The sequence below is a fragment of the Chinchilla lanigera genome, unplaced genomic scaffold (assembly GCF_000276665.1).
Source record: "Chinchilla lanigera isolate Chin_1 unplaced genomic scaffold, ChiLan1.0 scaffold00002, whole genome shotgun sequence".
Classification (NCBI taxonomy): domain Eukaryota; kingdom Metazoa; phylum Chordata; class Mammalia; order Rodentia; family Chinchillidae; genus Chinchilla; species Chinchilla lanigera.
The window spans coordinates 40,049,956-40,064,956 of NW_004955403.1; the positions used below are offsets into that span (position 1 = coordinate 40,049,956).

Genomic DNA, 15,001 nt, shown 5'->3' on the forward strand with positions numbered 1-15,001 from the left:
TGTGTACCAAAAGCTCCCGTCCTCATTACAATAAACCCAATGAAGGAAACAAGAGTGTAGGAGGGGCTCGCGTACCTGAAGGCTGGGAGACTTTGGGGTCCCACAGCTCACTGAGAAGCAGTGGTCATGGAAGCTTCTGTAGGAACCGATCCTACTGAGCCTCACAGATTCAGTGCAAGACCACGGCCTGTAACGTCCACCAGGTGTGTCTTCCCGAAATACGGTTAAAAAATTACAAGCTTCCTAATCATTACTTTTAATACATATTTTGAGTGTTTATACTCTCAGAGAAAATTAAATTATAGGTTATTTTTGTGAGCTTCAGCGACCTCCAAAGTTCTCAAACCAATCCCTCCTCCCCAGCTGCAGAGATGGGGACCAGAGGGACCTGCACAGCGGCCAAAGTGACCGCTTCTTCACAGCAGGCACAGGTGTCCCTTTGCTAAGGACAGATGTCGCCAGGAGGTCACGGCGACTTGTGTCTAAGGAGCAGACTGCCTATGTTTGGGGGCTACTTTTCCACTCCACCCAGACACATCCAGATTTCACTGCTTGGAAGATCTGTAAGCCACAAAACTGTTCTCATGGATGCAAAGAGAAAGCTGTTTAAAAAAATCACATAGTAATCTAATTTCACATGGACATATTTTCTTTTATGTCTATTCATTTGACAACCAGGGAGAAAAATAACATAGGGATTCCATATTTTAATAAAATGACTCCACTATTCAGTCCTAATACTAATGTATATTACCTCTAAGTTCAGAGTTTTATGACTGTTGTTATTATCCAGTGCTACTACTGTAAGATTTTAAATGTATTTTTGTATAAAACTGAGGTCCATAAACATGATGTGATTTCCCAGAGACCACTGCAGAATATACTCAAGCTCAAGAGTTCCAGATCCCCTGCAGTCTAGAGCTCGGCCAAGATCTATTCCACTTGCCTGCATAGGTGTTGGCCTTGTTCAGGAGGTCCGTACACGCATGCATATCAGCAAAGGCCCGGATTCCTAAACAGTTGACAGGGTGAAGCTGGGATTCCAAAAATTCACAGCAAGTCTTCTTCACATCCTGTAACTGTAACAGACCAGCTGCTGGCAGAAGTACCTGCAACACACAAGTGAACATGTTTAGGCAACTGGCTGGGGAAAATATCGTCTCTATGTACTGCATCTACCTAGGGCACGAGAGATCCAGCCATAGCTCATGGTCTGCATCCGTACCAAATATTCCACAGGAAGTGCAACAACGTGTAAAACAGGTGGAGATTCCTCACAATCTCACTGATTTCCATGCAATTCTTCAAAGGTCTTCTCAGTCACAAGAACAGAAGAGATATCACATCATATCACAGTAATGGTTTGGTGAGCATAAATAAAATGTTCTTTAGAATTTCAAAAACACAAATTATGTACTAGGATGCTAGGGGGTGCTATAGTTCAATGAAAATGGTTTTGCTCCCCTTAGTATTAGCAGTCAACAGCTTCAAGGATGTGTGGGGTGGGACCGGCCCAGAGCAACACATAACCTCAACAAAGCCACGTTTTGCAGACAGCCTGTTTTTCTGGCTGAAGACTGCCTTCCTTAGGGGATAGGCTAACTTAAAATTCAACATGAGTCTCTGTCTACAAGCAGACATCTCTAGAATGAAATGTATGTGCAAAAAAGGAAAGGATAAACGCCAATTGTCTAATAATTTTTAAGTTGGTATTTATATTTAGTAACTCCGTGAAATTTTATATTAATTACAGATCATGCTATGGGGTTTAATCATTATCTTCACTATGAATACTACAGCCAATACTGCAATCCTTTTTCTTCTTTTTTTTTTTTTTCTTCTTTTTTCGTTTTTTTTCCGGTAGCGGGAATCAAACTCACGACCTTGCTCTTGCCAGGCAGGCGCTGTGCCACTGAGCTAAATCCCCAGCCCCTGCAATCCTTTTTCAAATAGGTCAACAACAGAAATGGTTTTTCCTTGTAAGTAAATTGGAACAGTGCTATGTTAAGTGCTATATTTGAAAATCAAACTAAGGAGGAGAGGAGAAGCCAGTTTTAAAAGTTATTGAGCATCTCCTGCTCTGTCATAAAGGAAAAAACTCACAACATCAACTATTAGAACAATGGTCAATTTTATGAACGATTACATTAGCATAAAAATAAAACCTTCCAAGTTCCTTTAGGAATTACTTTATTACAGACCATACTGCAACCCGAAGAAATAACTAGTGAAAATAATGAATTTTAAAAAATAATTTTCCTAAGTCGAGGTAGTAATACCTAGATTTGGAAAACCAAGTGCTCCTCTCCTCCCATGTCACGAGCTACCATTGTTTGCTCAAATGAGGCGCTGAGGCTTTCACTCCGGGACCCAGGAGCTATGCGTGCTGTGTACACAGTATACACGACCAAAGGGCAACAAACAGAACTCAAGAATAAGAGGGGGATTGTTTTCGTTTTAGCCCAACTCCTCAACTACTATTAGTTTTCTCTGAAAATGGGAATATTATCTAGAAATGATGTCTTTTCCTTCTGAATGATCAAGTGTAAACAGTGTGTTTACAGCCAAACCTCACAGAGTATGGTTTGTTATGTTATGAGAATGAGTCTCAGGAAGGTTTTAATTTGTTGATAATTTTCAAATCGGAGGTTTTTCTGTGCTGTTATAATCATGCTCGGAAGCAACATAAAGCACATTCCAAGATGTTTTGTGGCACAATCATTTAATTGAGCAGATACCATAGAGTGAGCAAGTGGTCTTTGGTGTAATATTTCGTCTCTCTGAAATTTACACAAAGAGAAATGATCATGATCTAATCAGCGCTTTCCCCGAGATAACACAGTGCAGTTCAGTAATATTCAAGTCGCTGGGTAACACAGAAACACAGGGAAGAAAAGAAACAACCTGCTCACACGCTGTTGGCAGGAGTGTACATGGGGTCAACTTTCAGGAAGAACAATTATTTATTCCAATCAAAATTACAAATGCTGGGGGCTGGGGATTTAGCTCAGCGGCAAAAGCGCCTGCCTGGCAAGCGCAAGGTCGTGAGTTCGGTTCCCGGTACCGGAGAAAAACCAAAAAAAAAAAAAAACAACAAAACAAAATTACAAATGCACCCATCCTCCGACTCAGCAATTTAACCTACATGTAAACTAACATATACACAAAATCTCATACATACAAAATTATTCCTTACAGCATTATTGTTATTTTAAAAAAAATTTACAGAAGTTATTTTTTAAAAGCCTGACTCATACGGAGACTGATTAAACAACTATAACCATCCACACACTGGAATACTTTGTGGACATTCAAAAGAAAGTAGAATACGCACTTATGCACACAACCATCTAAAGCAGCAACCAGAGCAGGTTTTATTTCAGTTTATTGCCTTCAACTTCATGATTACTATGCCCAAATCTACCTCATCGGGAGATGAAAAGTTGTAAGTGTGGCTAAAAAATCACATATATTTTATTGACTACAATGATGAGTCAACTGGTTGCATGCTTGGCAAATACGTGCTAAACATAAAGGTAAGTCAAACGTGTAAAAGGAGTTTACTCCTGCTTTTCTTCTGGCAGTAAATCCTATAAAAATGACTCAGCTTTATGACGTAATTTTACCAGGACTAAAATAATCACTGATTGGCCCAGCTGGCTAAATCAATGTCTCATGATCACCACTTACTTATAATAAAAACAGGAAGGCAGCAGCACACCAACTCCCTAGCCTTTTTCATTAATTAAATGGCCAGTTAAAATAAATCAAAAGAGAAATGCTCTGCTTTCAAATAAACCATATCCCATGACCAGAACCACTTAGGTAAGAACTGGATGCCCGGGAATGAAGTAAAGGGCGACTCCTCCTAATCTGTCTGATTAAGAATGCAAACCCTACAGGGCTTAAAAGGCTTGTTCAGGTCAAACAGCAGCTATGGAAAGATAAGGGCATCATAAAATTGGCCAAATCGTTGGTCTGCCGTTCCAGTATCTTTAGCGCCCTCTCTAGGTGCAAAACAGAAGTGCTTGTATAATTTCTAAACCTTCAACATTCTTTTCATGAAGTAGTAAAGATAACCATGTCAACAGATTCTCACAGTTGCTTCCAGTCATTAACTATTTTGTCAGGCACTGGGGCAAGCACGTGGAATAGTACCTCACTGCCCCAGTCACACAGAAGTAAACAGCCTCGAAGAAGTTGGAGAACTCGCCTAAGGCCACACACCTGTTACAGGACAGGCCAAAGCGGTAAGTGAGCAGTGTTATGGACCAAAATGGGTGTAAGTACTTCACAAGGTACACAGCTAAGACGTTCCTGTGGTCACCGTTAGGAATTTAAGTTAACAGGAATACATTTTTAAAGTTCTCTTCCATTCATTTCAATAATGTAAACATTCTTTCATAAGTAGATTTACTTAGCAAAACGAGTCAATATATATAAAGAAAACCACTGAATTTTGAATAGTTTTCCCAGTATACAATATAGGAAAACCCCAGAAGTGGTGCACAAATGACTGAAATTTGGAAAACACTGATTTGTGAGATCAGATCGAACAGTCCAGTCTTTTCATATTGATACCATCCTGACTCCTGTGGTTTTTACATATCAGTGAAAGAGCAGAACGTGGTTTTTTGTTTGTTTGTTTGTCTGTTCTGAGGGACAGGGGTTCACTATGTAGTTCAGGCTGGTCTTGAATTCACTATGTAACCCAAGCTGGCCTTGAACTCACGGCAACCCTCCTGCCTCAGCCCCTCAAGTGCTGGGATTACAGGCATGCGCCAAAACACCTGGTGTAGAGTGGGCTTCTACCTGGCACTGTCATAACCCCGTGGCTTATTTTCCACTACAGCAGACAAGCTGTACTACTGGTAACAAAATGGAAAACACCTAGCAACATCAAGGGGTGATTTCTTAATGTGCTGTAGCTCATAAAAAGTATCTTGAGCGCTGTCACTAAAAGTTCCGACAAATAAATTTATGCCTCTAAAATATTTGTCTGAGCTCTCCAGAGCAAAAGACCAGCTGAATATCAACTTGGGCTTGGGTACTGGAGACTGAACCAAGGCTTTCACACTGAACTACATCCCAGCTTGCTTGCTTGCTTGCTCGCTCTCACTCTCTCTCTCTCTCTCTTTTATTGACTGATTGATTGAGACAGGGTCTCACTAAGTCACTAAGTTGCTCGGGCTGGGTTCAAACTTGCAATCCTCCTGCCTCAGCCTTCCAGAGTGCTTGGATTACAGGTGTGAGCCACCACACCAGATTAATAATCATTCTTTTTATATGAAGTAGAATTAAATTGATACATTACATTCTTAGCCACCTACCATCTGAATAAATGGCAAACTTCCATTTATATGTGCTTCCCTGGCACTAACCCTGAGATTGAAGAGTACAACCCACAGGCACCTAAGAGCCTGAAGTGCATTCCAAACCCTCACAGAAAGAACAGTAACAGTTTGCCTTGTATCTGACCCTCACTGCTATCATCTAAGACCTGCAGAGTGACTCAATCCCGTGTAGTGTGTATACACAGGGAGCGTCACATTCCCAAAACATGTCTGAGGGCTGTGAGCCTCCAGGAGAAAAGCGAAGTGGTAAGGAGGGCCTCTTTCTCGTTCAGTTCTCCTCCACCAACCCTGAGCCCCTCCACTCGGCCCCAGAGTTCTCACATGGGCCAAGCCCTTCCAAGTCACCAACAGCACTGCCTCATTTCACTTGCTTCCGGCACTAACGCTGTTGGAACTGAACGGATCACATGCACCTGTTCCCAAGTTTGTCTGTCTCTCTCAAAGAAATATAAGCTCTGTGACAGTAGCATCACATCCGTTTTACTCCCCACCCCCCGGTGCATCCTTAGGTGCTAGAACAGTGGTGGCGAACCTACGGCATGCACACCATGTAACACTGAAGGTTCGCCATCACTGTCCTAGAACCTCAAGGCGCCTCATAACTGAATCAATTTGAATGTAAATTAATTTGTTACTCTCACAGGTGCTTATATTTTAAGACACGCAATTCTGGATACCCTCTGGGCCACAGTAACTCCATCTCCAGGAAAGTATCCACACGGGACACTTCCTGCATGCTCCCTCAGACCTGTTAACCCCATGCTAGCCCAAGCAGCAGCTGCAGAGACCAGGTGGCAGCAGACTCGTCAGCTCTGTGAAGCTATGACACAGAGCCTCACCCCAGCCTCTGCCCCCCTGCTCTGGCTTCCATCCCAGGACCGCAGGATGCACGGGGCACTCACATCGGCACAGCCAGAAGCACAGAGGAAATCACACTGTGACCACCCTGGGCCAGCAAGCCTGGTCCAAAGGTCCCTGGGGAAATATTTCCTCTCTGATCTTAAGCACATTAGAGACTGACACAGCTCATGCGGCTCCTCAAAACGTCCTGGTGAGAACACACATTTGGCAGTTAGTGCTGGCAGGGTCTGTGTCATCCCAGGTGTTCCCGCCTTGCTCTCTGGTCCAAAGCCCCTGTCCTCTTGCTGCTGCTCCCTGAAGTCAATCCCAAATAAATAATAAACTCCCAAATAAAATCAGCTGCACATAAGCCCTGCTTTCCCAGAATCCCAGGCTACTTTTTTTTGTGTGTGTGTGTGGTACTGTGGATCGAACTCATGACCTTGTGCTTGCCAGGCAGGCGCTTATGCCACTGAGCTATACCCTCAGCCCCAAAACCACTGCCCACCAGGTTTTGAGACTGTACTTTTACTCACAGCTCTATCTGCAGCACTGATTCATCCTATACCTTTTGTTGTTTTTTTTATTTTTTGGTATTGGGAATCAAACTCAGGACCTTGCACTTGCTAGGAAGGCGCTTGTGCTGTTGAGCTATATCCCCAGCTCTCCCAGGCTATTTAATGAACCCTGGAACAAACTGCAAGTGTGGAGATACTCAGCTAAAGAAGCGTTACCTACAGTGCTGTTTACAGCATCAAAACTAGAAAAGAACTTAGTGTCCAATGTAAGGGATAGATGAAACAAACTCTACAATATCAATAAAACTGACAACTTTACAGGCATTAAAAAAAGACAGTAAAAGCTGGAGATGGAGACACACACCTATAATCTCAGAGGCTGAGGCAGGAGGATCGAGGCAAGTTCAAGGTCAGCCTGGGCTACCCAGGGAGTTCAAAGCCAGCCTAAACTACGCAACAAGGGCCCTGTTTCAAAAACAAACAAACAAATCAACAACAAAAAAGCCATAGCAGACAAATACATAATGACCTGGAAAATGTCCCTCATATAGTATCATGCAACACTTTAGCCAACAAGTTATATACACCATGATGGCTACACCATATTGCCAGGTGTACAGCAGGCTATTCCAATGAGGTCTGCGTTGTATGGTCTGTCTGCACATCACCTAATGATGACTCTCTCAGAGTGCCAACACATGTCTGTGTTTATTATAAAAAATTAATTTCTGAACAGTGTGACCTTTCCTGCTTCTGTAAACAAAAATTAATATATACACATACATATGTACAGACAGAGACAGAGAAAGACCACCAATATTTATAGGGGTTATCAGTTTGGAAGTTTTCTACCTACTTGTTTTTATTTGTAAAATTTCCTAAATACTTTATCGTGGACATATGCCCTTTAAAAGGTCATATATTATTTATTTTTTTAAAAAGTGAAGGAGAAGCAAGTGGAGGCCTGGCCTGGGTATCTCTTGAATGCTAACCAGCATAGCAATATGCAAGGACAGCTATTTCTGAGGGCAGCGTCCCTGGCAACTCTGCGACTCTTCCCCCTCTCCCTGGAGACCTAAGCGCCATGCGTCTCAAAGGCTTCTGATCATAAGCAAGGGCTCTGCAGAACAGTAAGAGTCCCCACGTTACTCTTCCTGTGAACAGCGGGATCTTTAAATGTTTAGAGAAATATGGAGGACATGGCAGCTAATTAACTTAAAATGCAACTGTTTTGTACAATTGAAAAGATTTTCATTTATATTGATTTCCAACCCATAGCGAAAAATTAAAGGCCACATGCTATACTCAGGAGATAGTTTTGCAAATGAACAAAAAAGCAGGGGGGTAACCACTGGTTAGAAAAGACAAGTACAGTGCTAGACAAGCAAGACACTCGAGCCAAACAGTTAGCATCCTCTTACACCAGCTGCGCATTTTAAAGTAAGACGCCTTCATCCTATTTCACGTTGTTTGACAAGCCAAATTACAGAGAACATGTTTTGCTTAGACATGTACGTTTTTCTGCCTGGCTATTGGGATCGTAGTTTATTTTCAGCTTGAGCATATATTTCATAGGGGAGATCATTTAATTCCGAGTCTTTGAAATCCTAAGCCATTAGCAGTTTTATCAAGAAGAGACTAGCAAGGGCTCTGACAGCTCCATATATGACTTCCAAATACCTGACACAACAGGCAAACGCGAAACTCACGGCTTGGTCACTGTTAATCTCAAGTACTCTGCTGAAAACTGGGTTTCTATTGATTTGGCATCCATGTTATATTTACATCAGAAGCACCTGTTTATTTAAAGTGTCAGGAATGACCTGAAACCAAACAAGGATAGAATCATCCAAAATCATGTAAAAGCACGAGCAAGGGGAAGACAGCTCCAGGCGTAAAGAAGCTGCAAGCTGTCAGACCTAAAGGTCTCATCACCACGTACAATCAACAACCTTCAGCACGCATCTCCGAAACCTGCACGCAGTCTCCAGATTACAAGTCAGCCACGTTCCCCACCTTTACTTTCTCAACTAGCTGACACTCGCTGCTCAGGGAGTCACAGACACAGTGCTATGAAGGGCGTCAGCCACGTTATCAATGAACACAGTCGGGGGTGAGCCGCATGCAAGGTGCACACTGACACGGAAGGGTTTCCTTCCCCTTTGGGGGATGAAGGATTGGCCCACAGCAGAGTTTTGAAACAGGAAGTGTTTGTCCTTGGCATCCAGCCATCTCCTTATTCACACTCCGCCTCTCGAACTCTCAGCCTCAGCCAGGCGGAGCCGGCCCTCCCCCGCGTGCTCCGTAGGACTCCCACGCAGTCGCCCTTCCCGCACTCCAGCTAGACTTTCCTCTTTGACAGCCTGTGTCACGACCACTTACACTTATAAAGCGCCACTCAGACTCAGGAACCTCTCTTTTATTTTGATACAGTTCTGTATTCTGGTTGTTAGAGCCCCATGTCTTTTTCTTGTACAGTACACCTTGTTCATGCAGTACTGTAATTTCTGCTGAATGTATTGTACAGTGCGGTACTTTTATGTTCCGCTGTGAATTACAGTACCTCATGTAAGAGTTATGCAAATAAAAGCGAAGTCACGTTAGTTTCTTAGTTCTGAACATTCTAATGTACACAGTACACACAATTCCTCACCGAGCGGCCAGTTCACTGAAGGGCTCAGCGCAGGAATGGAGCTCGGTCGTTAAGGAGGAGAGTCTGTATTTCATCCCCTAAACACATCTCCCTGGTCCCCTTCCTCCCAACACATCCTACTCAAGCTCCATCCCTTGGGATAGCTACAGCTAGAGAAATTTTATTAGCTTACATTACCATGAATAACATGAGACCTTCCAGAACAAACTCCTTCCAGAGATAAAGTGTTAAGAGAGGCTGAGCCTAAGCCAAACCCACTTGTAACCAAGGACTTTCCCACGGTGTTTTCACTGAAGCAGGAAAGGAAAGAGTGTGGAAGAAAGGAGGGGGTGATGTGGCCTTCAGGTAGCTGGAAAGCCATCTCCCCTACACCTTCCTGTTTCTCCACATTTTTCATTGGTTCATACTGGTTACACAGATAATGGGTTTCATTTCGGCAGATTTGTACATATAATTCCCCGGCCTCCTCTACTCCTCCCTCCCCCTTAGTTTCATATTCTGGGGCAGGGGAGGTTCAACATTGCTATGGTTTGTGTCTGGATGTCCCCCCAAGCCTCATGCAGTCATGGGGCAGCTTCTAGAGTTTTGATTGATCCACGGTCCAATGCTGGGACTATGGGTGTGAGTGCTACACCACCCTGGGGCGAGTGGTTTGCATACAATGTAAGGGAGGGGAAGAGGCTGCTCTCTTACTCCTCCCCTTGCTTTTGTCGCCTTTGCTCTCTTTCGCTGCCACGAACTGCTGCCCTCTGCCGTGTGCCACCCTGCCTTGGAGCCAGGCGAGTATGGACTGAAACCTCCACCCACTGTGAGCTAAATAAACCTTTCCTTCCGTAATTCTGGGCATCAGGTACTTTGCCTCAGCAACGAGAGAAAAGTACATGAGACAAACATGTATAATGGGTTTTGATCAGCTCCATCCCCCATCACCCATCCGTGCACTCTCTTCCCTTCCCTCCTGGCCCCTCTCCCTGTCTAGTAATGGTCTCCCTTCTAATTTCTTGTCATCTTCTAGATTCCCATGCTAGGGAGAACACCCACTATTTGTCTTTCTGAGTCTTATTTCACTCAACATGATGATCTCCAGACCCATCCACTTTTCTGTAAATGACAATTTTGTTCTTTTTTATGGCTAAAGGCTCCACTGCATACACAGAACACAAGTATTCATTTATCTGTCAATGGCCACCCGGGCTGGTTCCGTATTGCTGGCCACTGTACAGCCTGCTTCAATAAACATGGGAATACAGGTATTCCTATGGGCGTGCTGATGTTAACTCCTTCAGCTATACACCAAGGAGGCAGATTGAATAGCTCTGTTTTTCCCTTTCTGAAGAAACTTCATACAGTTTCAGTGGTGGCTTCACTGATTTATATTCCCACCAGCAGTGTAGAAGGGTTCCTTTTTCCTAGATCCTCACCAGCACTTTTTCTTTTGAGTCAGAGTCTTGCTATACAGTCCAAATTGGCCTTGAACTCATAATGTAACCCAGGCTGACCTTGAACTCCCAGCAATCCTCCTGCCTCAGCCTCCTGAGTACTCGGATTACGTGCACCACCATGCCTAGCTCACCAGCACTTTTTTGTACTCTTGAGCATAGCTATTCTGAGTAGCGTAAGATGGAATCTCAGTGTGGTTCTGATTTGCATTTCCCCCCAGTTTCTCTTAGAGACCAGTCTAATTTGACAGTGACTTAAATAGACAGACGCCAGCATCTACCTGGCTGAGTGGGTGAGAAATTAAGTAAGTTGGCCAACCATTTAACACAGTGCTTAGCACATGGTCAAGTAGCACATGAGCTCTGATCCAAGACTTTCTTTCTTGGACAGAATTGAGCACTCAATCCCTTGACAATGGAATACCAGCATTACTCTCCCAAGATGATGTTCTGTCCAAGATCATTCACAGTATCTTTGTTTGTTTTTGGTTTTGTTTTTGGTTTTTTGAGACAAAGTCTCACTATGCAGATCAGGCTGTCCCTAAGCTCACTATGTGGCCCAGGCTTCCCTCGACCACCCTCAGTGGTCCCCCTGCCTCAGCCTCCCAAGTGCTGGGATTACAGGTGTGCACCACCACGCCCAGCTAAAGTGGGTTTTTAATATCAAATATTCCAAGCATAAAAGATGTAATCAAAACTAAGTTACAAAAGAAAACAGCATATAAAAATGAAAGACGCATTTGGTGCATAAATATAAATGAAAATGTAAGTATCTTTTATGTTCCACATAAAGCTACTTAAAACATGAATCTCAAAGAGACTCAACTGTGAGCGCATTATCAAAGACTATCGTTCAGTCATGTAAAGCCGCAACAAGTAGCTCTAATCGCTAATGCTTCCGAAGTATCTAGCTCTGTCCCAACTAAGAATTTAACACACTTCAAGTCTGACACTCACCTAATTTTGTAAGCTGTCTCAACAGCTAACCCCAACAGTTTGCCCATTTTAAGTTTACAAAATAAGCATATTTGCCCCGCCTTCTTAGCTTATGTGGAACAAAAATATAATAGAACTGGAATGATTAGAAAATAGATACTCTACTTGGTCAAATGTTTTTCTTAAAACTGTGATTATCGAATTCAGACTTAAAATATAAGGCACTTAACATCAAAACTCAATTCTAAATCAGGTGTGGTGGTGCACAGCTGATCCCAGCACTTGGGAGGCTGAGGCAGGAGGATTGCTAAGGGTTCAAGGCCAGCCTGGGCTACACAGTAAACTCACAGCTAGCCTGAACCACACAGTGAGATCCTGTCTAAAAAACAAAAACAGCAACAACAAGAACAAGAACAACAACAAAGAAAACCCAATTCTAAAAATTGTAATTTAAAATTTTCTTCTCCTGGATAATAATAAACTTTGTTTTATATTTTTAATTTAAATTTTTATTAGTGCACATGTGCAGTATATAATGATTACATTTATCACGGGGAGCTGGTGCACACACAGAACACATCTTCATACTTTTTCCATCCCTTTCCTTCATCCCTTGGACACCTTCCCATTTGCAAAAGATTTATCTCCCTGTTTCCTACTACAGTATCTATGTTTTATTTTGTTATTTCTTTATACTCTAGGTTTCTTGTGTAAGAGAAACCATGATATTTAAGCTTGTATATCTGATTTACTTCACTTATTATGTTCTCAAGGTGCATCCATTTTCCTAAAACAATAAATCTTTATTAGCCTGGTAAAGTGATAAAATAACAGGTTAAAGGATTTCTGGTAATTTCTGGTAAAAATTATTTCTGATATTAGAATATCAGGGAAATGCACTTCCATGGTAGCACTGTCTGCTGATATACCACAATCAACCACTAATTCTAAAGGCTTAATTCAAGGAATTTTTTTTTTTTAAGTTTTAACCTGTGTTTTCCAAGCACACCATCTGCCAAACCTTTTGCTCACAAAGGAGTTATTCTCTAACCCAGAGGTAAAACAGGACACAAATGCAAAAGCAGTAAGGCTTCCACAGACTCTGTTGGAGAAATACTACTCTTCCTGCCACTGTTCTACGTCAAAGCAGCGGAGCAAGTGGTGATAATCAAAGACATCACACGCACTCTCACCACCCCACAGTGTGTCCCCGCTTTAACTCAGATACACAAGACTCGCTGAGTGAGGAGCACGCTACAGCAAATTAAGAACATTCGTATGTTCTCATTCAGAGCGTGAGGAAAGGGTCAGATGAGCCATTCTCTACCTAATCATTTCACAGTCTTAATGAGTTTTCCTTCCTCATAGTCTCAAGTCCTTTTATTGCTGCCCACATCTTATTTCTGTTCAACATTCAGAGAACATTTACAAGCTTTTTCTGGTGTACTTTACAGCATCTCTATGACACAGCAAAGCATGCTAGTCTCATTTAATAGCTGAGAAACAAGTTATGGCTTTACTCAAGGCCATTCTTAAAATCTATGGTAAATTCAAGAGCTGAGCTCTAAAACAATAATTAGCCAAAGTCCACTGGTCTATGAGGTTTTCTAGCAGAGACCATCCTAAAGGTCTGTCATTATTTTCAGAGTTGTTCAATAGTAATTTATGCAGCATTACATGCTTGTTTTCAATGACTTTATCCTAAGAGGCCACTAAGAACATCTCTACAACTCTCAGCAGATGTTGCTCACCTGGAAGATGAGCTTGCTAGTAAACTTCTGTAACTCCTTTAGTACTTTGGCAACTTCTAAATGTGTGGCTGAGGGTGAAGAATGGTCATCCAGTCAAGACAACCAAAGGGTGGTGGTGGAGGGGCACAGCTGGAACATGACTATAACTAAGCTTAAAACACAAGTTTATGATCACAGACTCTGTCAGAAAAAATTACTTATAATATAAAACTTTAACTGATCCAGATTATTGTATGTCCATAAAGAGATGCATAAGAATTCAAAACATGCCAAGCATGGTGGCTCATGCCTGTAATTCAGCGCTTGGGAGGCTGAGGCATGAGGATCACTGTGAGTTCCAGGTTAACCTGAGCTACATAGTGAGTTCAAGGACAGCCTGAACTACATAGCGAGACCCTGTCTCAAAAAAAAAAAAAATCGAAATACTAGGGCCTCTTGCACTGAAGGTGAAAATTTCTACCTCAGTGAGCCAATGTGTTTGGTAAAGCTCAACATATTCCCAAGTGTTTTGGGGCAGAGAAAGGTAACTGCCAGATTACCCCAAAATTCAGAAGTGGCTTATCTGAAGAGCAACTATTTCAGAGTTTTTCTAGTACAATGCTATGCAAGAAGAGAGACAATGGAATTCATGATACACAATCGACATTCAAATCACCTGAAACAGCTGCTGCAGTGGGACTGTGGTTCAGGAGGTCTCTTACTGATTTAAACTTACGATTCCACGCTCACCAAACGATCCTCTGCTCACAAATTTCCTCCCTTCCGTACTTAGCTTCTGGAAGGATGCACACTGGACGATGTATACATATATAATACGGAAACACCTGTTCCCCCACTGAAGACCTGTTTAAGACCATTAAGGTCCAAATAGAAATCTTTCAGCTCTGGCGAGTCTCAGCTACTTCCCTGAACTCTGATCGATTCTGAAAGAGCTAACAAAGCAGTTTCTAAGCCTGGAAAGCCAAGAAGCAGATGGGCATTCGATGTCCAGCCACCACTCTGTCACCACTGCGCCTCCGTTCCCTCTCAAAATCCTCCAGGAAATGTCCCTGAGACTTGCTGCAAGTACCTGCAAATCTGACCACTGTTCAGTACCTCACGCCAGAAACCCGGACCCCCGCCACTATACCTTTGCAAGGAGCCTGCCCGACAGATCCCTACACGAATTCGCAACTCCTACCGCCCCGCCATCCACCCTCCACACAGCAGCTGCAGGAAGGAAGCGATCTGAAACGTATCTGCTGAAGTCCTACAATGGAATAAACTCAACCTCCGTACCAAATTCTCAGATCGCGCTTTACCTGACCCCATTCGCCTGCCCAGACTCACCTTTCTCCACTCTCCACAATCTACTCTCAGATAATACTCACCACTTTCTTTCTGGCCCTAAAACACGCCCAGCTTACTCCCGTGTCAGGTCCTCTGCTCGAGGGCTTTTCTTTTTTTTTTTATTTTAAAAATAAAAGGAGGAAAATATTAACAGACAGACAACATTTTACAAAATAGCAAA

The 15,001-nt window shown here is 42.8% G+C and overlaps 1 protein-coding gene across 1 annotated transcript in view; it reads right to left on the bottom strand.

Moving 5' to 3' along the window:
- The window catches only part of Klhl2 (kelch-like family member 2), an 81,014-nt gene that overhangs the window by 36,116 nt on the left and 29,897 nt on the right, over positions 1–15,001 (bottom strand). Inside the window, exon 4 of the mRNA XM_013513491.1 lies at positions 947–1,109. Coding sequence (XP_013368945.1) covers positions 947–1,109 — 163 coding nt within the window. The remainder of the gene's footprint in view (positions 1–946; positions 1,110–15,001) is intronic.